The following is a 27,772-nucleotide window of genomic DNA, read 5'->3' on the forward strand; positions in this document are numbered from 1 at the left end:
GCGTGCTACTTCCCACATACCCCTAACTGAAGACTTTGGTATACTGGCCGGATGTACGGTGCTGCAGGCAGCCATATCCCTACTGTAATGAGCACTGCAACATGGAAGAGAAACTCATCTATGGTTATGGTAAGATTTTACACAACTCTTCTATGCTGTGACTTTTCCTACTTTGACTTGATGAGACTGTCATGTAGTAGCTAAGTATGGAGGACATAGGGTCGTCCCCTCTTTGCATGAAGGTGATTCAGATTTGGAAGTGGAGTAATAAAAAAAGGACCTCACTGGGTAAACAGTTCAATTCCCTGACAAGTGAATGAATTGGTAGCTTTCTTGTAACCACTCAGTCTCTGCTGGAACTGTGAATTTCAAGGCTTTGCCTGGTATCTCTCATTTTTATTTAAAAAAAAAAAAAAAAAAAGTGATCCAGAGATCAACATAGCCTCATGTTTGGGAGGACATGGTATTGCTGTTATTTTTGTTGGTGCAGCAGTGAAAGAGATAATGGTGGACATGTTCCCTATCCTTTGATATGGGGTGTTTATCTCTGCCTTTGTGGAATTCCTTCTGATTCCATACCTCAACACAAAGTTTAGAGAACAAAAAGCAGAATTATCAAAACTCGGTATATTGTGCATCTTATTGGCTTATAAGGGCATGGTTTCTGACAGTCTTCCGTAGTGATACAGGAAATATGATACAAGTATTTACTAAAAAGGTCTCTGTCCCTCCCCCTTCCCTCTTTCTCTCTCATACACACACACACATGCACAGCTGAGATGACAGCTGGCTACACCTTGCAGCCTGCATACTTATGCAGATTTCCCACCAGACTGCCATACAGACTCTCAGAGGTTCTAAATGCTAAAAGCGAGGAAGTCATTCATTTGTCATGTATGTAACTGCAAGTGTAAATTGTCGTGTTGGATGAAGTAGAACCTTCTACTTCAGTCTTTTCAGCATGCTGAGTATCATGACCTGTCTCAGAGATCCCTGATTTTGACTAGTTGTTCCCCAGTCCATGGCCATGTCCAGCTGTCTGATGTTGCTGTCCATTATGACTTCATCTATTTTTTTGTTCTTGGGCTGTTTTTGTTTTTCCTTCCATGTTTACCAGTAGTCAGTCATTGCCTGCTACTGAGCTTAAGCACATTTGTTTCCCTTTTGAAATGGCTGTTTTACTAAGCATTGGTATTGTCAAGATTTGAATGGAGAAGCCATAATCAAGCAAAGATATCTGATAAACTTTTTTTCCAAGTGGCTAAATCCCTGATATTGCTGTGGCAGCTGATTTGGATCTTGTATTTACCATATGAATATTTGTTACAGTGCTCACTACACAAGAGACACTGGATTTCTGTTCTTTATTAAGCGGTCTGCTTTCAAGGAAACTATTTGTACTGCATGACATGCCAGTGTTCCTGTAGCTACGCATTAGTGTACTTGCTATACATTATCTTTCCTTCTTTTGTAGCTATAAAATGTATGTAGTGCATGGAGCATAGTGATTATACCCGGATATCGCAAAAAAACACAAACAAGTTAATTACTTCCGTAGTGCAAGACCTGATCTTAATTGTTAAGCACCCCTGCTTAAGCTGCAAAGATGAGATATTGTGCTAGGCAGAAAAACCTGCCAATACTGGCCTGCAAAATGACAGCAGCAGAATTCAAAACAGCTATCTTTCTGCCTACTGTCTGTGCAGGTAATCTGTCCCTGATTTAAGACATGTTACTCTTTCTGACGATGCTAACTTGCTTTATGACTTTGAAAGCTATCAAAACATTTTTTTTTTTTTGTAACCACTACTACTGAAAGCAGATGACGCTCCATGCACCCCAAACGGTTACGACCGGGTTTCCAGTCGAAACCTTACATTGTGTTCTTGACATAGATGCCAAGATTTACCAATCAAGCTTTGGTTTTCAGGTAAATTTCCTGGCATCCATGTCTCAAGCACATAATATGATTACAATTGGAGACTCTCATAATTCTCTGTGTATGTTTTTTGTGTGTGTAATGTATGCGTGTGCACACACTGTAAAGTTGCAGTAATTGTTACACTAATTGTTTTGAATTGACCTTAGCTTTACACTAGCCATGTCATTGATTTTTCTATATCAAATATTTTTGCAGACATTCAAGGGACATTTAAATAAATTTAACTTTTTGATCTTTATTGTGATCAGCATTTAAACAGTTCACACATTTGTTTGATTTCTTCACTGGTGTTCCTGATTAAGAATATTTAATAAGACTATTCTCTGATCATTCTTTGGGACAGCTCATGCCAGTCAGATTTTCCTTTGAGACATTCATGGATGCTGAAAGCTGCTGAGGGCTACAGGGGCAGAAGGAAAAAGGGGCATTAAGTGATCTAAAAGGGCAGGTTTTTAGTGGTTTATATCCATAACAGAAGCATATACATGACACTAGGTATATAGTGTAAGTACTGAGTTACATTTGGAATGACTGCAGACATTTCATAAAAACAAACAAATGAAGGTAGTGTTACACCTGCATGGTATTTGATTCAGTAGCCCTATATGTAAAAGAGAAAAAAGTGTTGTAACACAGTTACTGTTGTCGCACAGAGAGCAATCACCACAGAAGAGTGGTGGAAAGCTGTTAAACACTTCATTCACACTTAAACCATTCAGTCAGACTTTAGAGCTTCCCACTGGTCTTTTGTGGTGACCGTTGATTGCTTTTATTGCTCTAGTCTGTGACTAGTGCATAATGGTAGTAAGAGGTACTTTAATAAAAGCTTGTTAAGAACCTTTCCAGTGTCAGAATGATGCTTAGCAAGCATGTCTTTTCCCCAAATTCAGAGCATAATCACAGTGATCCATACACTGCAAGTCATCTTTCAAAAATAAAACACAAAATGCATCACAGAGCATATAGATGCTGGCAAAGTCCAAAACCCAGGTTGTAGAAGTGAGACACAGGTTTCTGGCCTGGACCCATCTTTCCTACAACAGGCAATTTTCAGACATATGCACAAAAGGTTGCTATAACGTTTGTGTGGGAGTGGTTGGGCCTGGGAATAGTGAGATGATTTTTTTTTTAAATCCACATCACAATCAAACCTCACAGGTAAACACAGAAGATCAGTATTACTTGTTTGGGACTGGGGGAAAGTGTGGTCATTATTTCTCAAATTTTCCTCACAATTAAACTTCAGATGTATGCACAGATGGTCACTGTGTTTTTTGTGAGGATTTGACAATGTGGTCATTGTTTCTTTACCTTTCTACACAATCATAACTCACAGGTATGCACACAACATCACTATAGCTTTTGTAGGGGCAGTGTACTGTATAGGAGCAACTGGCTAGAATACAACTGTGATGTTTTTTTTCTCTTTTCTCACAATCACATATCAAACGTGTATACAGGTGGCCAAGTTTGGAAGGTAGAAATAAGTTGGCATATTGTGAATATGTATATGTATATATATATATATATATATATATAAATTTATATATAAATTTGTGTGTATATATATATTGGTGATCAGAAAGTTAAAATATGTTACTGGTTTTGGTTCTGAGATGAGTACACAGATGGTAGCTATCTTTTAGGGGTCAGGATGGGGGTTGAAGAGGCAATCTGTATGGTGTGTTACAGCCACAGTTTAAAATATGAGTAAGGTAATTTATTCATTCACTATCATCCCAATCTTACACCAGAAGGATACACAGAAGGTGACTATCGTTTATTTGGCAGAAAAGTAGACACTGAAGATGTGACTTTTTTGCAAGTATTTATCTTCTCAGTTTGTTGGAAACTTTTTTTTGATCAACTTTGATCATTAAAAAAATGACAATTTATGTAGTTAGTCATGATTTTTGTCCATGCCATAATTGTACCAAAAGGCTGGTGAAAAAATATCTAAATTATACCCCACAGCATCTGGAATACCTTTGCTTCTGAGGCCCTAGCATTCTCCAAATTATCACCTTTATGGTTTTGTTTCCTGCACATTAATTACACTGCAGTCTTTGCAGCTTTAGGGCGTGGTAAAAGGATGCAGGAAGAAAAACTGAAGGTTAAGAATGAATTTCTTTTTCTTTATCCACCATTTTAATTCAGTTCATCTCCGAAATGCAACTCTGAGCATCTAGATGCTGATGGCTTCGGGGGTGGGGGACCTCTGGCTTAATTAATTTATTTATTTTATTTATTATGTTGTAAATATGAACAGTTAGGATATATTTAGAAGATGCATACTGATACAAAACCTGTTGTTCTAGCAGCTTTCTAAGTTTACAAGAGCAATATTTAAAATCTGTTCCTGATTTTTGTCCCCCTGCACCATTAATTTTAGCTTTGACCAGAATTCTTAAGCAAAAGTTGAGAGGTATGCGAAAGGATTGTAGTCTGTTACTAATGCCAGACATAAGTTTCATCCTTCTGTTCTTCAGAAAAAGCAAAACCTGTTCTGTTAAAATTTTAAATGAATAAGTAAGTAATTGTTAAAAATTCACTGGTTTTGAGCCTTCATTCTCCTGTTATTTTTTGGCTGTATCGAAAAATTCATGATGAAAAAAGTTGATTGGTATGCATCAAACACTCATGGGCATTTCCATGTTCGCTTCAAGTGTGAGCAGCCTGAAAACAGACAATTTATTACTCAAATTCTTTTTCCAGCTGCCTGAGCTTGCAGTTACCTCTGAAACACCATTGTGAACGATTGCGTCATTGCTACTCTGGCAGCAGTTTAAGGGTTCATTCGGCAGCTGTTGAAAGTGGAGGGACTCGCCCTGTGGTTCTGGTGTAAGTGAAGACATTTTGCCCCTATGTGTGGCTCATGCCTATCACAGTTCTCACTTGATTCGTCTTCCTTTGACTTTAAGATATCTGCCCTTTACAGATGTCTTTGATTCCTCTTGTACAGCCTTCCTTCCTTTGAGTTACAGTGGATCATTGTTCATCTACTTGTCCAACTATTCAGCTTCTGTCAACACACTTTCTCATGGCTTTTGTAGTGTTACTGTCTTAAGCTTGTAGATCTGTAATATTCAGTTTCTGTCATTATAGGATTTCTGTTTCTGCTTCTAACATGTCTTTTACTCTGTTGATTGTATTGCATCAGTAATGTAGTTAAAGTAGGTAAGTTGGTTAAAAAAATCTGCTTTTTGACAAGTGAGCTGTTTAAGAGATTGAAACCTGGCTACGGAGCATTTAAACTTACTGCTACTCTTGCTTTATGAAATTCTTCACTTAGAGTAGTTCTCTCCCTTTATCTGTTTGACTCTTTCTCTGACTGTGTATAGTGTGGACTGAACAGCAAATGTCCGAAATCCTCCTCTTACACGCATCTGAATTCTTGTTTTTTCTAGTGCGTTTGTGTCTTGAGATTAAATTTTAACATACTAATCACAGTTGCACTTCTTGTATTCATTTATTTTGGGATATTTAGAATAGTAATCTGCACATTTGGGGTATATGGCACTGTACCAAGGAATGCTTGCTTGTTTTCCCTTGAATTGCTCTTATCATATGAATTTCATATGACACAACTCTGAACTTCCTAGTTTGAGTCAACATTCCAGGCCAGTACATTCATTCATTCTTTCTCTCTGTTTACTTTCCTGTTATCGGATGTCAAGCATCCATCATCTCATCTGATTGGAATCTATTAGTCTGCTTGAAATGGTCTAATGTGTACTGAAATTAATCATGTTAAGTACGCACAGTTTGTTTGTGCCACCTATGAGCATTAAGCTTTGAATATGACTGTTTCTTCCTTTACAAAAAAAAATAATACAGCTGTCTTTCTTTCCTTGCAGTTATTTTTACTCCGAGCCATTGTCACTAACGCTTTTCATAATTGCATTTAAGTCATTGTTAGTATACATCTAGAATTCTGTTTCTTATATCACAGAACTGTGGAATTACAAAAAAAAGTTTTAATGCTTTCTTTGGCAAATATACAAGCTTGGTTTGCACAAATGTCTTGGCCCTTTTGCTGCATACCAGAATACCTTTCTGCAGTGGGTGTTAGTCATGTAAAGGCAGGCCTGCCTTCCTCCCACCCAGGAAGGATGAGCTAGTGTTAGATCCTCTGTGCTATCATCAGTCCTGGGCCTTCTAGGTTACAATCAAGGCTTTGTCTGTCTGGCTGCGCTTTGGAGTTGATGCTAATCATGTTGTTTTGTTAGGGGCAGGATCGCCCATCAGCTTGGTCATACAGTTCCTTAAAGGAGTACCTCTGTCTCGTAGGACCTAATCTTCATGACAAACGTTGAGAGGCTTATCCATCTAGCATTTGAGCTTGCTAGCTTAATGGAATGAAGTTAATTTCTGTAAAATGTCGCTTCAGGTGGATCACCATGTCTGTCCATAGAATCTTGGAGTTTTAGATCCTTTTGTATTCTAAGACCCACATTTCTTCCAGAAATTCTTCCATAAGTGGTTTGTGAAATTTCCATAAACTAGTCCAGTCAGCTCCTTATTTTTTGTGCTGGAGAATAAACCACGTAAGAGTGAGCTCTTCACATACTGGAAGTATATTCCCATTTTAAGTTTTGTTTGATGTGTACGCATGCATAAGTGTGCGCTAATTGGGGTAGTGCACTAAACCATCTGGACCATTTTCAGTCTCTGGCCAGGAAATATAGCCATACATCAAATTAAGTCAAAATATTAACAAGAAAGAACAAACGCAAAATAAGAAAAAAAGTTATTTAAATAATGTCATATTCTTTTATAGTGCATCAGTTCTGGATAGCAGTTATTAATCAGATGAAGTCAACATATATGAAAGAGTAAATGCAACACAAAGCATGTACAATGTTCTTAAAACTTGTTATTCTGTTTTTTAAATTTCTCTATGACCAGCTTAATCCAAAGCATGTGCAGGACTTGTGGGCATGCCTTTAGGTCGGTGGGCTAGATTTTTGTTTCCTTTACTGCTTGATGATAAGGACTCACAGCTGCCCAGAATTCCCTTTCCACATGGACTGCCATCTTTCATAATCAAATAGTGTACCATACTCCGGTGAATGCTGCAGTTAGTGTCTGTTTCCAGTGCTTTGACAAGATTACATGCATTGTAGACATGTATACTATGGCCACATTATCCTTGGGTATGACTTCAACAGTTATTGTTGTCTATGCCTACAAGAATCGGGTTTCTTTGGTATGACTGTGTTTGAAAGATTCACCTTCTAAACCGTTGTCCTTAACTTGCCATATAGTTTCTTCCACCATGTTGGCTACTCTGGGGAATTTTTTTGAGCAGAGGCTCCTACAGTAAGGCTTCTCAGTGTCTGATGTAACACAAATGTTTGTGTATCTGCTGATTTACAGAGGAACCCTGTTTGATGGGTTAGGTTTACCCCCCCCCCCCAACAGTTACTATTGGATTTCCTTGTAAAGCATTCAAATATGGTTTTATATTGCTTCTTTGCAGTACAGGTATTGGTTACTAATCTCATTGTAATTTCTTGATTTGCATGTAAGATATGCATATAACAGGTCCACCTTGCTGTTGAGGTTGAGAGCTCAGAGAGTTGGTGCCCTGTACAAAGTGTCAGAACAGGGTGCAGTAATGTTTTCTGTCATATTTTGGGCCTCATGACTGCTACATTGTTTCTGGTATGTTGGCCTAGCTCCACATGAGTTTTCTTGGTAGCTGAGGGTAGACTGACTGGCTGTTGGAATATATATGCTTATTGTAGCCAGAACATTGCATATGCCATTATGGGGCATGCACAACCACAGATGCTGGATCTTGTAGGTGGAAGGCTTAACCTAGTCAAAGACCTATTGAGGGAGAAACTTCTTGTAGGTAATATGATACAGTATTCTGTTAGCTATGTGATGAACTGCTTGAACTGTCTGTTTTGGACAGGATAACTTTTTACACAATTTGGTCAGATAATCCAGTGAAAGAAGGTTTAATTCTGTCTTTCCCCTGATTTTTTTAGATTAACAGCATTCAGGCCAATCTAAAATTTGAATATTTTTAATATTTCCATTTCTCTAACATTTTTGCAGTGGCACAATGCAAACTGCTGTCACTGTTGGCAAAAGAGTTTTGAAAGGTGCCGATAGGCATGATGGATTCTGAACAGAATTTGGGAAGAACACATGTTGCTGTACTTTCCAGATGAAGGGAAGGCAGGATTTTAATTATAGGACCAGATTCAGTAAAGCCTACACTATGTGTACACAATATGTATTCAATAAAGTTCTTATCACATTTTTTTTTTGTGATTTCTAGTCACTCAGAAAAATTACACTAACTGTACATGTAATCTACACTTTGTGGTAACTTTTGTGAATCATTGTCAGTTTTTAAAGCTGCGAGAGTATCAGTAGGAAAACTAAAATTAGGAGGAAAAAGGTGGGTGTTATGTCTGTGTTGCCTGTTCACTCAGAACAGTGTACACTTAGTGTAGACTTTATTGAATCTGGCCCATAGAGTGATGCTTTATGGCTTATCCTAGCCTTTGAAGATGTTTCCCAGGCTATGTACAAGATGAGGTTGCATTGGCCCTATAGTTTCAGACTTCCCTACTTTTTCCTGTGCCACAAGACTGGTTAGCTGATGGCATAACCTTCCAAGAGTTTTTGAAACAAAGTATCCCTTTAGGCAGTCTCTTGTGCGTTTTTACCCTCTGTTATGAAAAGTAGCGTGTATATTTGGTTCACTGCATCTCGTTCCTCGGAGCAAAGTAGACATGTCATATGCATACCTTGCTTCCCAATGTAGAGATAACTAGAGCTCAGAGAGTTTGGTGTCCTGTGCAGTGTGTCAGAACAGGGTGCAATAATGTCCTCTGTTATATTTTGGGCCTCATGCCTACTACCACGTTTATGGTGCATTGACCTACCTGCACGTGTTTTCTGTAGTAGACTTTGCATTGCCAGTACTACAGAGCCACCATTCATTTTCTTGTATGTTACTGATGTTCGATTCTTGCCACCATTCATCAGTGTGAATTATCTTGGCCTCGAGAATAGTTTCCCTAATAAAAAAAGAAGTCATTCCAAAACAAAACACAGCAATTTTAGTGGTTTTTGTTCAAGGCTTGGTTCATAGGTTGGTACTAGGCTATCGGCCTTGGGGCCTATACAAGCCTAGTCATAATTTCCTGGCTATTTCTTCCCACACTATTTACTTCCCTGGACCCCTGTCTAGCAGGGCGACTGACGTGATCTCCGGGGTGAATTTCCTTTCTCCAATCTATTCATTTGCTTTGGTAGATGAACATGTTGAATAAACCATTGTGTGTTGTCTTGTCTTTTAAGGCACTGGACATTTTTTTTTGCTTTATTAGGAGAATAGTTTTGTTTTTCTTAACACATTAGTTAAGATTTCACTCGTAGCTAGATGTCAAGGCCAGCTGTGGTCTGCTTTAGTGCTAGATCATTAGTCATGTCAGTGGTTCTTTAGCTGTGGGTTGTGTTTCTAGTTTCTGTGGATACTCTTGAAGCCTAAGCATTTCATGGTGAGTTTGAACAATCTGACAGTGTGGTACTTGAGCAATATGTGAAAACTTTCCTTTAATCCTCTTTAGGAAGGACTGTCAACTGCTGCCATGTTTTTCTGATGAAGATCCACATTTCAGGGCAATTTTACATCCTGGCTGACAGCAAATTGCTGTTCCTGCTGCCTCCTAAAACTTAGGCTGGCTTAGGAAAGCTGGAATGTGGTCTTTATGAATTTGGTAAGCTATGAAATTTGAGTCATGTACAATCTGAAAAAATCCCATTGTACCTAGGTTTCGGTTTCCCCTGGGTAAGTTGACACTCCATAAACAGATATGAAAGATTCTAGTTTCCTCTAGTTCCAATGATACTTTACTGTTTGAAGTTCTGTGTGAAATGCCAAGACTTAAAGTATCACTTCAGGGTAAGGATAAGCCTATCTTTAAGCCCTAAAAGTACTGACCTTCCCAAAGATTGTTTAGGTTCAGCTGTTGGGGGCTCCAGTACTATAGATAGGGGGCTATCCTCCATCTGAGGGTTTGGTAATTCTGGTAGTGTTGATTCAGTCACCAGATTTATCATGGTCATCAGCTCAAATTGTTAATAAGCCTTGTACTAGAATCATTTACAGGACCAGATAAGAAGTGGGTGTCCATTTGTGTTGCCTCAATGTGTCTCTCTGTCTTTAGAGATCATGATTTTAGCCTCAGTTGTTTCACCATCAGTGTCTGTGATTTGGTGTAAGGCAGAACTTTAACTCATTGCAGGTTGTGTTTAAAATATTTGATGGATACTCTTCATTTCAGGCCTTCAGTGACGGACTGTCTCCCCAAGACAGTTGCAGGTCATTGCGTTATGTCACAGCTGTTGTGGAGAGCATGAAATCTGTCTCATCCAAAAAAGACTCCCCCTGAAACTGTTGCGTTCAGTGCTACGTATGTTAGAGACTTAGTCTCCTACATGCAAAGAAGTTGACCTGAATTCAAAAACCTTATGTAGTAATAACTTTTGGTCGTTTTATGTGCTGTATCTGTTTTGCCTTTGTTTTTCACCCCAGGTTCAGTGATTTGTGCACAGCATCATGCATCAGGCTAAGAGAGCAGACCTAGCCCATGTGCTCCTCAGTTGTTTTCTGCTGCTCCCACAGTCTGGCTCTTGATCCTAATACTGAGCATAAAAGTTGTTGCACTTTTGGCAAGCTACATGGTAGAAAGTAATAGAGCTGTGATTGCAACCCACCCATCCTGGGCAGTGAAGTGCTGGAGAATAAGGTTGAGTGGGTGGCTAAAAATGGCTTGCCCATCCACAGGGAGGTAGGTGGTCCAGTCTAATGTAATATAGGTACTTGCAGGAGAGAGAGAAATATGACATGCAGCAATACTGGACCACTGGTGTGCATGTGCCTCCATCAGCTCTCATGCATGAGGTAGCCTCGACAAGCAATGGTAGTATTCCTTGTACACCTAAGTACACATGTCAGCACCAAGGGGGAGGGATTGAGGTGATCAGAGGAAAACTTTCCTTGATGGCTGCCTGGGTGACAGCTTCCACTCTATGCAGTCAACTCAGGGATTTGAATGGGCAAATGGAACATGCTTGTCATTCGTTCATAACCTCAGGCACACACACACACACACACACACACACACACACACACACACACACACTCTCTTTCTCTGTCTCTCTCTCTCTCTTTCTCTGTCTCTCTCTCTCTCTTTCTGTATATTGCTTGTATACCAAGCATATTGCTGACCACCATGTTAAGTAGTGCCATAATTGTTAGCTTTACCACCAGGCATATTGTATTGTACTGAGAAGTGAGGAAATCAAAGCCCAGCTCAGACAGCTGAAACTTGCCAGTGTTGGAAGCTGCTTAGTCATAGAGACCAGCAAGGAGGATTCCTAACATAATCTTTAGCAGAGGTCAGAGTAACCTTAGAGGAGTAAGGGAATCTGAGGACACAGCCTACTTGCACCATATCTGCTCATGACCTTGCATATGTCACTAATACCCTTTCTGTTATGGGTAGGTCAGTCTTACGCCCATCATGAGATAATGACAAGATGCTTCATAGGTGCATTCCATGCAGCTATCTTGGAAGTGCTTTCCCTTATCAGTACAATCAGTCCTGTGGTTATGCATTCAGATTCATACCTGGCTTGCCCCATGGATACATGCTGAGTGATTGCATTATAGTCTTGTCCCCAGTTCACCCCCAAGTCCAATAAAATTCACTAGTTAGATTCAGGAATGCTTCCTCAAATTCACAGAGCAGAGCCAAGTATTAGAAACCATCAACTCACTGGTGGCTGGTCTTTCCTTTTCTCAGTTGTAGGCCTCTACCCATAGAGAATATGGGCTAATATCAGTGTCAGATCTCATGCTGTACTGTCCTGCCCCACTACCACTTCCTGAGTGACAGAATCCTGTTATATGACCCTTTATTTTTGCCAGAATCACTTATAAGCCTTCAGGCATTTAGTGAGTGCCAGCTCCTCTGTCATGAGCTAAGGTTTAGGGTTTTCATTCCTTCAGTATCCTGGAAAGGGAATTCAAAGGAGTTAGAGACCCTTTTATCTGAACAAGAAAAGGACTTTCAGACATCCCTTTCCTATAACACCTCAGCGGTCGATTCCACCTTTGGGATACACTTGGGCTAAACTTAGTCCTCCATCAGCTGACTCCAGCTTTGCATGTAGAAAGTACCTCATTTTTATAACTATTAAACCAGTTTTTGACAGTTCCTACCTCGGGTTTATGAGTAAACATATATTACTATTGTTTTAAGTAATTGTTTGCTTTTATTTTATGGGGAAATCTATCTGTTTTCACAACCCAAAATAATGAGTCTGGGAATGTTGCAAGCTTATTGTAATTGGCATTTTGTTAGATCAGGGCTGCACAGTTTGCTCATTGACTGAATTTTGAAATCAGAGAAGTGGGTGGTGTGATGTCCCTCTTCTGGAGCAGGGAGCCTCAATCCTTACCACTGATAGCAGTTAGGACCGTTCACTTTGAGAAAAGTAGACACATACAGTATTTTCAGATGCAGCCCTCTGCACCAAGTCCAGCTTCCCTTAAGAGCACACAGAGAATCCACACCCCAGTCCTAGGGCTGGGCTTCCTCTCCAGGCCTCAAATAAGACTCCCCACTGATCACTATAGAGCTGAGCCCTTAGCCAGTTGTTGCAAGCTAAGTCCTCCACCAAGCTGTCTGTGAAATCAGTGCTCTGTGTCCCTGTTCAAAGACACACACACACACACACAGTTTGTGATTTGTTTTTCTCACACACGCTCGCACACACATGGGAAAGGCTGGCACAGCTTACCCACTCTGCCACCTCCACCCAGACTATAAGGTATATTTGCTGTCACCAGAACACCCAATGCCAGCTACTTAAAGGTTCATACCAGGGTACCAAATTACAATTAAAATTAATACTTATACAAATGGTAGTGTTTAACCAAGCAGGAAGACTTTCTGGAACATGGAACCATAGTGCCACTAAATAAATGCAAGTACTCTCAAAGGATAAATATTTTCTAAAAGACCCAGCTACGATGATAGGTTTAGATATAAATAATAAAAACATGAAAATATTGAGCATCTGTTTACAATAAACAAAGTTTCAATCACAGGAACTATAAAAAAATGCATATGGAAAGTCTCAAGACAGATGCAGAAAAAAACATTTAACTAATCTCACTATATATTTTTTTAACTGACTGAAGAATCACTATTCCCTGGTTACTGCAAGACAAGATGAAAGTGGATGAGTGGCTTGTCAGGTCCAAACAGAGTACAGTCCTGACATCTGTCGCTAGTATTCAAGTACAATTTCAGTGATGGCTGTAGAATGACATCACATCTGGTCACCTGGCACTGTGGTGCCCACATCACCCTCTCACTAGAAACTGACCAGGATCTGGCACTGATGTCACAGTACACACACACACACACACACACAACTTTAGTTGAGGTTTATTACAGCGTTTGGAAACTGTTAAACAATTCCAAGACTACCACGTTTCCTGCAGAAACTAACAAGCCATTTTGTGGTACCCCAGGGTAGCAGTTAGTTCACTGCTAAGGACAATAGAGCAGGATTCAAGCCCAGGCTTTTCACAAACATTGTGGCTGTTGCTGCATTCAGACCTGTGAGATAAAATATTTATGGCCTAAACCAAGTCATTTAATTTCAGGCTATTTTTCTTAAGATTAGCTGAACTGAGCTTAACCCCTTCCCTTCCAGTATCCTCTGTTAAAATGTATACAATTCATCAGTTACAACAGTACAGTCTGACATACATGTATATTTCTTTTCTGTTCAGCAAGACCCACTGTTGATACATTTTTAACACAACTAAATTTACGAAAACAGTTTGATATTCAAATTACTTAGAATTGTTTACAAAACTCCAGCTAGCTATGCTGGCATATGTTATACATGCACTGGCCTACTCCCCCTGGCACAGCAGGCACTACATCATTATCACAGGAGGAAGTAGTTTTAACTCATTTTACACCACCTCCTCCTCCTCTGGGTTTGTCTAACGACTGAGTAGATATATTTAGAAATCACTGTTAGAGAAGGTCTTGCCAAATGACATACTTCGTTTTCTTACCTTAGCACAAGAATGTGCAATAAGATTTGGTACTGTCATGGGAAGAGTTTGTTGGGCATTTTGCCCAATTGTATTTTCTTTCCCAAATGGAGATGAGGGTAGGTCATTTTTCCTAGCAAATGTGTTCAAACTGGTTAGCACACTGTAGTGTTTCTGCTAAAGTATGAGGGTTGTGCTTATCTCAGTCTTGAGTGACTGTATCCTTGACAGCTTTTAGAAATGGTCATGCTTTAGTGACCTCTGCTCCTAGGATCTAGTACATCTCTAACCAAGCCGTGCTATGTGGATTTAGCGTCCTGAAGCAAGGTCTGTTCATGAAAGGGAAAAAAGTGGGCCCAGAGCATTAATAACTGGTTGAATATTGACCCCATTTATTCATTTGACGTTTCTCAGTAAAGGCTGCTATAAAAAGCCTTGAGTTCTGAACTATGGCTTTTTTCATAGTTTTGCAGAAGCCCCTCTGTTTTTAATTTGCTGGTTTGGTGAACACCATGTACGTGTTAATGATTCACAAGATGCTGCTGCAGGTGTATGCATTTCCCTGCCATCCTCCCATTTTCATTTTTGTGTGCAGGGTTCGTATCACAGGACCTTCCCTGAGAGGCTTTGCCACCTCCTGTCTAGCTGTTCCTGATGCTGAAGCTTAAGTTAAAGACTGCTGGAGCAGAAATAATTGTAGAATCAACAGTAATTATAGCTACAAGGTCTTCACTCCAAGATCTACAGTTGCATTAAATGTTGGCATGTACCTTTTTTATGTCAGCATTGTTTGTTTATCATGATTTTGGCCATTTCCCCAATTAACTGAATATGTTTTCATATTTGTTTTTGTTTATATTATGTATTTTCGTAAACCTAACTGTGCCTCCTATCCTTGGTTATTTTATGCTCCATGCTCTGTTTGAGGATGTCTGTACACAATATAGTTGCTTTTCTTTTGAAGCATTTAATGTTTTATGGATTCAGTAGTTGATTTAATGATTCTTTCTGAAATTAATTGCTTGATGTGTTGAATCTTGTTAAATCAAACTGAATCACTGTAATCCCCCACTACATTTTGAAGTAGTTCATTTTCCTGTCTTGCTGTTGATCAGGTAGAAGAAAGTACCCCAGTGGGTGGTTCCAGTCCTGTGTCAACAGGCAGAAATGATGCCACTCGTAGTAGTGGAGGAGGTGGTAGTACTTCTGGAGGTGGTGGCGGTGGCCTCATGGAAGAAATGAGCGCAATGCTGGCAAGACGGTAAGGCAATGCAGTTTTGTATTTTGCTTCTGCAAAACACATGTATACATGAATACTTTAGCTGTCTGCTTCTGAAAAAGCTTATATTCAAAAGCAGTAGGATTTCTTCTCAGGGTTGGAACATTGGAAACTGAATGGGTGGGGTACCCTCATTCATTTGTAGTCTTACTCATTTGTAGTCTGTTTCACTAAGTTGGTCTTTATAATAATGACTCATTTTCTGTTTTTCTTTCTTTCTTCAGGAGGAAAGCCACTGACAAGCCTGCTGCACCAAAGAAGGAGGATGAACCTCCCAGTGTAAGTTGTAGTGCAATTTCTGTGACCGAACCAGTAGTAACATGAATAAACATGTTACAGTAAAGTCCCCATTATCCGAAACTCAAGCAACTGGCACTCCCAAGCAACTAGCATTTTTGATTGGCTCATATGCCAGCATACGTGCCAATCAAAAGTCTCAAAGCGGAGCCACTTCTACTCAGTGCTTTGAGATTTTTGACTGGCTGGTATGCTGGCGTATGAGCCAATCAAAAATGGCAAAGTGGAGCATCTTATGTTCAATGCAGAATAGCCTGCTGTTCCACATTGTACAGAAGAGGCTCAGTTTTGCAATTTTCTATTTGTTCGTTTGCCTGTAAACGAGCCAATAAAAAAACACAAAGCAGAGCCTCTTCTGTTCAATGTGGAACAGCCCGCATTGAGCAAAAGAAGCTCTGCTTTGTGATTTTTGATTGGCTCATATGCCGCCATGCAAGTCCATCAAAAATTTCAAAACAGAAACTACACTTAACCAGCATCTGCCAATACCCATGGGTACCAGTTAAGCGAGAGTTTACTCTAGTTAATTTGTCAATAAATCAGGTTTTAAAGTCAGCTCAGAGTATAGACGTACCCCTGCCTTCACATTCTTTAGACATTTATTAGTTTGCTGTTCACCCCCTTTTGTTTATCTGTCATTAGAAATAAGTCTAATTGCACTGCCTTTCTTCATGAAATTTCCTACCATTTGGTTAGTGTCAGCTGCATATGAGGATTAAACTTGTCTAGTACACTTCCTCAGTCTGGAACCTGAGAATTGCTTTATGGAGAGACATTGCCATGGAGATTTCTCCTTCTGCACCAACATTAATTCACAGTTTCTTTGCATATCATTTACTCCACAGATGTGCAGCAGGGAGTATATGTATGTGTGTATGTATGTATGTGTGTGTGTGTTTATGGGGTTTGAAGGGAGGCTTTCAGGTAGTAGAGCTTAAAAATTATTACTTAAAACTTGAGTGTGTGCCTGGTGTAGAAGACAGAACTTGGTGTAGAAGACAGAACTTTAAGATGAACCTCAAGAATCTCACTGATCTATATAATATGAGAGAGACAAATGAGTTTTCAGTATCAGACTCGCTCTTACTTACAGATTTCTCACACAGGCATGGGACACTATCACAGACAGAGTATTATGTCTCCGATGAGATGACTAGTAGAATAGATGATGTTAAAGTAATCTCTTGCCCACTGTCAGGTCATAAAGCAATAACATATGAAGTTATATTGATTTCCAGTATTAACATCCCAATTAAAAGGATTTCTGCATATACAACCAATATGAAAGACTTTAATGAGTTCTTTAATAAAGAAATTGAAATGTTTATTGAAATTAGTCATACAGGTAACACCTTAGAGATTTTTGTAAGGGACTCTTTAGAAGCATACTTTTTTGGCAAAATTACAGATTGGTGTACAAACAATGGGACAAAGAACTGATAAATGTACAGGAGAAAATTGATTAGTTAAAATTAGTCAAAAAGGAAATAACGTAAGAAATAGCTTAAAATAGCTTAGAAGTTTTACAACATAAAACTATGATAAATTTATAAAAGATTAAATTAAGCAATTATTCCATAAATCCTGAATCTATGCATGAATTGGCTACTAGAACAAAAATGATTGTTAAATCTAACCACATCAAAGAATTCTCTAGTAGTAAAAAGGTTACTGAAATAGAAGGTATTCTGGAAGTTTTCAGGTCTCATTTTAATAAGATTAATCAACAGACACCAACAAAGGATACACAAGATCTAATTACAACATTTATAAAAAAATATCTACTTAGACTGTCAGAGGATCAATAAAAATAACTGGCAGGCCTATGTCAATGTCCAGGCACAATTCAAATTAATTGAAACCCCAGTAAGGCACCTGAAAATGATTGTGTAATACCTGAACTATACAAAATGATGGCTAGGGATGTTTTGAGTATTTTACTAGAGGTATTTTCAATACTTGAAGGACTCACAAAGGTACCACCATCCTGGAAATGCACCCCAATATATACCCAGTTTTAAAACCTGACAAGGACTGAACACTGTTGTTCATATAGTCCGCTTTCATTATTAAATGTAGATTATAAAATATTCCTGGCATATTCATGGCAGTCTCTGCCTCTAGAATAAAATCATTTCTGCCAGTGTTGATGAACAACAATCAGACTGAATTTGTAATGAACAGGAACGCTTATGATAATATCAAGAGAATACTGTCAATAATTGATATACTAGTAAATTAAAAAAAGAGCTAACAGGTTAGTCTGGAGATCAGTAGTGCATTTGATTTGGTTAACTTGGGAGTACTTACTATTAGTACTGGAGGAATGTAATTTTTCAGTTTCTTACAATTGATCAATCCTCTATGAAAACTTGCACATATTAAGATAGGCTCCTATACTTCCCAATCAATAATGATTACTAAAGGTACTGAGCCATGTTGTCCCTCGTCCCAGTTGCTTTTTACTCTAATTATGGAATATTTTGCAAATTATATAAGATAAAATGAAAACGTCAAAGGCATACTAATAAATAATGATTTAATTCCTAAAACATGATTATTTGCAGATGATATCCTATTAACTTTGACTGCAGTTCTTTTCTTATTGTACTCCAAGCAATAGAAATATTCCAGAAGAAATCGGGACTGAATTTTAATGAAAATATGACTTGACATACTACCTTTTAATTATAATATTAATACAATAGATAAATGACATTAATACATTGTGAAAGCTGGTAAAATCACTTATTTGGGGATAATTTTGTCTGATAATAAAGATATAAGAATCCTTAATTATAATAATAACTTAAATTCCATAAAACAAACTTAGTAAATGGAATATTTTTTTTTCACTATGGAAGAGAGACTCTCCTTAATTAAAATGATTATCCTTCCTAAAATTCTGTACATAATGCAATCTTTATCCCTACCAGTCCCAAAGAGTATAATTCTTTGTTTCTGAGATTTTTATGGTTTCCTAACCAGCTAGATGGGCTTTAAACAATCACATTAGAGATTGGACATAGAATGGTATTGGTCTTCCAGATTTAGAACTATATGCCTTATCCCCAACTGTTAAGACAGTAGTTTCATGGGTAAATTATAATGCCAAATGGAAAGATATTCAGGGAGGTATTTGATGTAAATCCAGTAATTTAACAAAATCATATCTTTCTGAAATAGCTACAGTAGAGTCTCTATTATCCAAACTAATTGGGACCCTAGTATAGGGTAGTTCAGATAATCAAACTGTTCAGATAATGAAACAGATAATTGAACTGGATAAGAAACTTCTAAAATCTTGTGTTTTTTCTGCATTCGAGGAATACACTTTTCAACCATTCTGTGATTCCAGTGAACAGTAAAGAATATTTTTTTCACATACGAGCGGGATACAAGCTCAAATGCACAAGTAAAAATGTACAACGTTTGCATATTCAGTCTTTATGATTTTCCCTACCCAAAAACTTTGGAAGGCTGCGTTCAGATAATTGACGTTTCGGATAATTGACTGTACTGTGCTAATAAATTTTATTGGTTAGTAAAAACTATTTTATAGAAAATAAAAACGTTAACTTTTTTATTATATTTTCGGGAACCCTGAATATAAAGCATGGAATTTCTTTGTATTTCCAATTGCCTATACTCAAAATAGTGTTAATACATTTAACTTAACGACTACATATAAAGACAGAAACCTGTTATACTGGTATCAATTACTAGACAATGGGAAGTTGCATAATGTTGACATTATCATTAATAAGTTTGAGTTAAGCAAGAATTGTTAGAAATTCAGAATTGTAGACAATTAGTTGAACATAAGCTTAATCTCATGCAACCAATGGTTAGAAATTATTTCCCCACATTCATTGATTTACTTAATGCACAAGAGTATAATTGGTAAGGGACTACTGTCTTAAGTATACAAGGTACTTAAGGAGTCAACAGTATGTCACAGAGAAAGCTTTTGATATTGTTTTAGACTTTTTAATAACTCCTCAAGTAAAGATGATACAAAAACTAATACTCCAGTCTTCTAAAACTATTTCATCACTAAGTGGAGGCTATCCTGAGGGTGTATGTATGTATCCCAAATATGCAACAAAGTCTAGAAGATTTAGGATTTTTGCTTGGAATTGTTTACATAGTTATTTTTATACCCCAAGTAGACTGCAGAGACTTTTTCCTCAGGGTTGATGTAACAAGGGAGATTTTTCTGAGCTATGATACAGAATCAGAATTGCCTAGACATGGTAAGGCCTTGCTGTGTCTAATTGTGGTGGCTGCCAAAAAAGCAATTACTAGAAAATGGAAATCAAAATCCAAACTTAACTATATTAGAGGTAGTGAATATAGTAACAGAGATAAAGCAACAATGGAGGATATTCTCTTGGAAGTTTTCACATAGAACCTTTATAACACCAAATAAAGTTGAATTAATCTATAATAAAAAGACATAGTATGCAGGAGATGTAAACTAAATTTTAAAGCTGACCGGCAGCATATGATTTATGATTGTATAAAACTTGAAACATTGGGATATGAATTCTCTCTTAGTCTGTTTTAATGATAAAATAACAGCTTTGGTCAGAATAAATTTATTCAATAACACCTAATGTGAAGTTGTTCAATCTCATTGTTCATTCTTTACTTATGGGTTTGGAACCGATCCCTTGGCTCCGATATGGCCAATTGCAAAGCTCAAGGTCTTCAAGTAGCTCGAGGCCAAGTCCCTATCCCATGATGTACCTGTTAATTACCTCAGATCTAGTTTGCCACTGCAACAGATAGGAGGCTCTGATTTAGCTTGGGCCAGATAAGCTGCTTTTTCATTAATATCTTGTAAAAAAAATATTTTGCTAGTTAAAATATTTAGATAGTTAGGATTGTTGATAAAGCTCTTATAGCTTTTCAGTGCATTTTCCCTTCCCATTTACTGTTTATAAATTTCTAGTTAGCCTTTTTTAGGCCTGGTTTAGTAGTAGTTTCTCTAGTTAGTGTGGTCTGTCTAGCCTTCTGCTTTTTATAGATAGGCTTAGTACAGTAAACCTTGGATAACCTAGATAAGGTTATTGTTTATTTTTCAGATTGCTGTGTGTTATTCAGTGACCTTTGTCACATTTCTTAGTCAGTCACTTAGATTTGTTGTGTGGTCTGTCTGGCCTTCTGTATTTTTAGATAAGGCTTAGTTTTTATAAATGTTAAAATTAACAGTAAACATTGCTTGCTTTAGATAAGGTTGTTGTTTCTCAGCAGCTATCCTTTTTTTTTTGCATAGTCTGCTTGTGTGATATCACATTTATACTTGTTATTGTGTGTGATTTTAGCCTGCTTTTATTTAAGGCTTATGTAGAAAGTTTCTACTCTGTGATTTAGTCTGCATTATTCCAGGATTCTGTGAGAAATTACTGTTGTAATTTTTTTGTGTTAACAGTAATTTCTTTCTCTCATTGTTATGGCTGACCAAGATAAGCACCCTAAGTCTGAGTTCAAAAAGTTCCCAAAGTGTGGCCAAAAAATGTATGTTACAGACAGCCACGTTGTGTTTATTGTCTAGGGGCTCTGCATTTGCAAGACAGTTGTGCCATTTGTCATTCCTTCTCTAGGGTCCTGCAGGAAAGAAAGAGGAAACTAATCGATAGAGGCTTGTTGAAGCCTTCATTTCAGGAAGCTTTGAGTGACCAGGATGGTTCCAGCAGGTTTTCAAAGTCTTCCAAGATGTTAGACTAAAAAAAAAATCAAAGAAGTCTTCGACTTCAGCTCCACTGCCCTCGGATCCGACAGTCTTTGCCTTTCGGAGCCTGTCCCTAGTCTTGGAACTGCGCGGAAGAGTCCAATTCTCCAGTCAGTACCACCTTCAGTATGATCCTCTCGATCATCTGTCAGCCTGTTTGATCTGGACGTGGATCATATGTGGTACAGAAGCTGTTATCGGCACTGGCATTAGCCAAAATGTTATCGGGTTCAACCCAAATGGCTTCGGAGCCAAAGACCATTGCACCAATTTTAACTATTCTTCCTCCAAGCCATGCTGATCCTTTGGACCCAGAGGAGGCAGACCTGATGTTAGTGGAACACTCGGAGCCGACACCTGCTCCAGTGTCTTCAGCTCCATGTACTCTGACATCCTCTGCCTGTCGAGGACTCTAGGAGCTGACCCTCTCTGGTCTGGTCTGGGGAGGACAGTCGGACAGACTTGTCAGTTCCAACTTTGCCTTTCGGGGCCTTGACTCTGATGATCTTGGCTCCTACCTCGGGCTTGGAGCTCACTGCCCAGTGCTTTTACTTGAAGGGCTCCGCGAAGGAACACAAGTGCATCCAGGAATGTCTACTAAGAGCAACTCCTGTACCCGCTGCCCTACTCATTCCATCAGCTGCATAGGATACGAGGCGCATGGATGAGTTGACAATAGAATTTAGGGTAGCAAGCTGGGCAACAACTTTGTCGGAAGCTCCTGCAGCTACTGTACCCTGAAGAGCATCTCCCAAATCCTTAAGGAGATCTTTTTACAACCTGGTAAAATGGGTCAAATAGTTTAGCGAACAGAGAGCAAAGGTCGCTGAACTAAATATTTTCTTCCCATATCTATCCATAATCCTAGAGTCCTTGTTACGAGGATGGCTAGACGAGGAAGTCTCAGACATTTCCTTTTTGGTGGCCGTCGCCACTATTATGGCATCAACCGGAACACCTTTAGTTAAGAATGTTTTGTCAAGGGGGGCAGAAATGAATTTATTAGGCCTCCTAGGGACAGGCTCCATAGTATCCAGAGACCAGCTGCATCAGCTCATCGAAGGGCAGAGACACCCAAGAGGTGGAGGGCTGAGACCCGAAAGCCTTCACGAGAATGGACTCATCCTCAGTAGGGCTTTTGGACTGCCAGTCACCCCTCTGCCTAAGGATCTCAAGTATCTCAATGAAGGAGATATCCTCAGAGGGGGACCCTTCTGACTCATCTAAGTCAGTATCTGATGTAAGAGGCTCCTATGGGGAGTCTGTGCGTTTCCTCTTGCATAATCTCTTCCTGGGAACCCCATCAGTGGGAGCTTCTGGTAATGTCTCAGAAGAGCAGGGGCCACCCAATGGGGCTTCCGGAGGCTCTGGGTCTCTATGCTTAGTAAGGACATGTGAGGCAGAAGCAGACACAGGCACTTTAGGGGAGAAGGAAGGCAGACCTAAGGTCGAGGATATCCTAGGAGACATGACTCTCCTCATGGCATCGAAAGCACCTCTGCTCCGATGCAAGGGAGCCAACGGATCCGAAGAAACCATTGATATTGAAAGGATATCCTCGACCTTAGGTCTGCCTTCCTTCTCCCCTAAAGTGCCTGTGTCTGCTTCTGCCTCACATGTCCTTACTAAGCATAGAGACCCAGAGCCTCCGGAAGCCCCATTGGGTGGCCCCTGCTCTTCTGAGACATTACCAGAAGCTCCCACTGATGGGGTTCCCAGGAAGAGATTATGCAAGAGGAAACGCACAGACTCCCCATAGGAGCCTCTTACATCAGATACTGACTTAGATGAGTCAGAAGGGTCCCCCTCTGAAGATATCTCCTTCATTGAGATACTTGAGATCCTTAGGCAGAGGGGTGACTGGCAGTCCAAAAGCCCTACTGAGGATGAGTCCATTCTCGTGAAGGCTTTCGGGTCTCAGCCCTCCACCTCTTGGGTGTCTCTGCCCTTTGATGAGCTGATGCAGCTGGTCTCACGAAGGGCGTGGGAGTCTCTGGATACTATGGAGCCTGTCCCTAGGAGGCCTAATAAATTCATTTCTGCCCCCCTTGACAAAACATTCTTAACTAAAGGTGTTCCGGTTGATGCCATAATAGTGGTGACGGCCACCAAAAAGGAAATGTCTGAGACTTCCTCGTCTAGCCAGCCTTGTAACAAGGACTCTAGGATTATGGATAGATATGGGAAGAAAATATTTAGTTCAGCGACCTTTGCTCTCTGTTCGCTAAACTATTTGACCCATTTTACCAGGTTGTAAAAAGATCTCCTTAAGGATTTGGGAGATGCTCTTCAGGGTACAGTAGCTGCAGGAGCTTCCGACAAAGTTGTTGCCCAGCTTGCTACCCTAAATTCTGTTGTCAACTCATCCTTGCGCCTCGTATCCTATGCAGCTGAAGGAATGAATAGGGCAGCGGGTACAGGAGTTGCTCTTAGTAGACATTCCTGGATGCACTTGTGTTCCTTCGCGGAGCCCTTCAAGTAAAAGTGTCATTTTCATAGGGTATTTTATTCCGTTCGCCACCCCCCCCACCCCCAAATCATAAGAAAAATTTCGGACATTCCATCCAGTTACAGGGAACAGGCAAGAATAGAGGTCCAAAAGTTGCTAAGAAAGAAAGTCATCCAACCAGTCCCAGAAGACCAGACAGGATCCAGAACTTCCTCAAGATTCGTTTTGGTTCCAAAGAAGACGGGGGACTGGAGACCTATATTGGACCTCAACAGACTTAACCAGTACGTAAAGAAAGAAGTTTTGGATGGTCACGCTTCAGTCTATACTTCCCTTCATAGGGAAAGACAATTGGATGCATTAGATCTCAAGGATCGTGCATAACCATAAAATGGCCAGATCCATCTCTATCTCACTTTTGGCTGGGCTGGGAGCCAATTTTTTCATTCCACTGCCCTGCTCTTTTGGTCCCACCACCAGCCCCCCAGAGTGTTAGTGGTGGCGGTGGGTCACGCTCACCTGGACCTGAGGGGGTTCCTGTGATGTTCTTCGTTCCACATTGCTGCAGTCCTAACTATTGGGTAGTCCGCTGTCCAGTCGGCCCGAATACCAAAGTATAAGCTGGCGTCGGTCAGGCGCATTAGACTGACGTCAGTACGTCAGGGTACTAATGCGCATGACCGACGCCATATCCTCAGTCTTTTTTGCCGCATGGTCCGATGCAGAAGCAGTTTTGCGAGTGCAGGTTGGCGTTCTGAAATTTTCTGAAGTCGGAGTTTCAGACCGAATCAAAGTTGGCTAAGTACCCGTTGGGAACATTTTTGGTTTTTTCTTGCCTCAGTATTTAACCGGATGTCAGAAAAAGTGAATAACTGTATTTCTTGTGGGAAACAGATACCTCATAGGGAATACCAGCAAAGCCTAGGGTTGATGAACCGGCAGTCCCAGACGTCGGTTCTTTAGAAGGCTCAGTGGAGCCAGAGGTTTTGCCAGGAGTTTCTTTGGAGTCTCAGGCAGAGACTTTACTGTTACAGGATGTGCCTTCTCAGGAGGTAGGCCAGGCTGAAGGGGCTTCTCAGGTAACTGTTCTTCCCTCTCTTCCCAAGGTAGTTAGAGCCTCTCCTTCTGTTTCCAAAACTTCTTTGAGAGGTAGGCCAAGTTTAGCTTCAGTGGGGGCTTCTCCTAGCACTTCAGGTTCTGTGCCTAAGAAACATATGCTTAAAATGGCAGAAGATTTGATTACTATGATTAGAGGTTCTATGCCCCTCCTGATAAGAGGCCTAGGGTGGAACCTGAGTTTGAGAGTTTTGAACAGTGTTCAGAGGCTTCTGAGTCTTCTGCTGAAGACTTGCAAGAGTATCCTCCTTATTCTGATTCTGATGTGGATGATTCTACTCCTTCAGCTTCTCCTCCTGAGGATTTTTCATTTTCAGAGACTCTGCATTCCATGAGGGAACACTTTAAATGGGAAGGCCAAGATTACTCTGATTCCAGGAAAAGGCTTAGGAATTCTTGTTTTACCCCAGCATAGGCCTTAGCTATACCTCCTGTGTTGAATGTGGTGGAAGATGTTTTGCAGAGGCTTCCTGAATCCTGATTCTTTGCCTCCTGCCCCTGTTAAACCTGATAGGTACTATAGGGTGCCTGAAGCTCATAAGTATCTTTTAAGAGTCCTAGGGCAGACCCGAAACTGTTTCTCAGGGACCTAAAGGTGTTAAGGCCTCTGTTGTTAAAAATCCTGTTCCCACTGATAAAGAGGCAAGGGCTTTGGATAGATGGGGAAAGAAAGTGTATACTTCTTCCACTTTAGCCATGAGGCGTTGAATTGTCAGTTTCACATGCTAAAATATCAAAATTATCTCCTTTCACAATTGAAATCTAAGGTGGATGCTTTGGCGGAAGGTATTGAGTGTAAAGAGTTGCTGGATTTAGTTCATGTGTCTAAACAAGTGGGTAAGCATTCTTTGCAATGTGGTTTTGATGCTGTACAGGCCTCCTCGAGGGTGGCTGCCACTAGTTCTGTTCTTCGCAGGCATGCCTGGTTGAGGGATCAGACTTTAGCTGAGCATGTTAAGACAAGGATTTTGGATGCTCCTTTACAGTCTGATGTGTTGTTTGGTTCACCTGTGGAAGCAGTTTTAAAGAAAATGGAGGACAAAGCTAAGTCTATGCAAACTGTTAAAGATTTTTGCAGGTGCAGCCTCCAAGTTTAGTAGAAATTGGCCTACTAAGGGATGGACATATCCTGCTTATGATTCCCAGTCTAGGGGTAGGTCTAGACGTGGTAGGGGCAGAGCCCAAGGTTCGTTTAGGCCTAGAACAGGGAGTTCACCTGCTCAGACTTCTGGTGAGGGCAGGGGTCAGTCCTTTCGTAAACAGACCCAATGACCTGCCTTTTCAGCTGCCAGTAGATTCTCGCCTGGCAGCTCCGTTGGGAGGAAGACTGTCTCTTTTCAAAGAAAATTGGGATTTAATTACCCAAGACAGATGGGGGTTGCATATCATTCACCACGGTTACAGGGCTTACTTCCATACAGTGCCCCCTTTCAAAGCCATGCCAGACATTCCTCCTCCACAAAGGACAGAGGCTCACAAGCAAATTTCTCAGTTACTCCAAATAGGGGCCATTCAGCCAGTTCCTGTATCAGAAAGGGGCCTAGGATTTTATTCTCGCCTGTTCCTAGTACCAAAAAGGGGAACACGTGGAGACCAATTTTGGATTTATCTATCCTCAACACTTATCTGGACATTCCAAAGTTCAAGATGTTGACGTTACAACAGCTTTTACCTCTGCTGGGCAAAGATCACTGGATGGTAACTTTAGATCTCAAGGAAGCTTACCTTCATGTGCCTATAAGACTAAGTTGCAGAAAGTATCTGCGTTTCGAGCTGGAAATTCTCATTATCAGTTCTCTGCATTGCCCTTTGGCTTATCTACTGCCCAGAGTATTCACAAAGGTTCTGGCTCCAGTGATAGCTTACTTCAGGCTACAAGGAATTCAAATCTATCCTTACTTGGACGATTGCCTGATTCTGGCTCAAGAAAAGGAAGACCTTCTACAGCATCTGGAATATGTTATAGCAGTGCTAAGATGCCTAGGGTATTCTGTGAACGAAATAAAGTCCAGTCTAGTACCCTCTCAAGACATGTGCTTTCTGGGTGTGAGACTGAATACAGCAGCCCAGATGGCCTTTTTAACCCCGGACAAACAAAAGAGTCTTTCCAGTTACTTCCATCAACTATCTCTTCAGTCCGGGCTGACTGCAAGGACAGTCCTTCAAGCCTTAGGGTTCATGGCATCTTGTATTCTGGTGCTTCCCAATGCCAAACTGCATATGAGGAAGCTACAATGGTATCTCAAAATGTATGGACACAGCACTGCCAGGATTTGGACACTGTCATTCAAATAATACCTTGCATTCAAAAGGAATTTTTGTGGTGGGCTCAGGAATGTCACCTAAACAAGGGACTCTCTGTGACCCGGCCAGAGGCGCAGTCAGATTCTAACGACAGATGCCTCAGACATTGCTTGGGAGCTCATCTAAATGGAAAGTGGATACAAGACAAGTGGCCTGCCAGACTACAGCATCTACATATCAACATGAAGGAGATGTTAGCAGTCCAGTTTGCATTAATGGCTTTCAAGGAGTTACTTCTTCCAGGGCAGGTGTTGATTCTAACAGACAACACAACTGTCATGTGGTACATCAACAAACAAGGGGGAACACATTCTTATCCATTGTGCAGGCAAGCAATGATTTTATGGGAGACTGCGCTCAGCTTGCAACTAACTCTTCAGGCAAGGTTTCTGCCGGGAGCACAGAACTCCTTAGCAGATGTGTTAAGCAGACAAATCATGGATCCCCACGAGTGGAAACTGGATCTTCATGTATTTCAGAAATTGACAGTGTCATGGGGAACTCCAGACATAGATCTGTTCGCTTCTCCACTAAGC

The 27,772-nt window shown here is 40.1% G+C and overlaps 1 protein-coding gene across 1 annotated transcript in view; it reads left to right on the top strand.

Annotated features, from left to right (window-relative positions):
- Positions 1–27,772, top strand: part of LOC122800290 (vasodilator stimulated phosphoprotein) — a 1,035,406-nt gene that overhangs the window by 790,363 nt on the left and 217,271 nt on the right. Inside the window, exons 9-10 of the mRNA XM_044073000.1 lie at positions 15,170–15,315; positions 15,558–15,612. Coding sequence (XP_043928935.1) covers positions 15,170–15,315; positions 15,558–15,612 — 201 coding nt within the window. The remainder of the gene's footprint in view (positions 1–15,169; positions 15,316–15,557; positions 15,613–27,772) is intronic.

The sequence above is a fragment of the Protopterus annectens genome, chromosome 1.part0, assembly GCF_019279795.1.
Source record: "Protopterus annectens isolate FY-2018-M chromosome 1.part0, PAN1.0, whole genome shotgun sequence".
Classification (NCBI taxonomy): Eukaryota; Metazoa; Chordata; order Ceratodontiformes; family Protopteridae; genus Protopterus; species Protopterus annectens.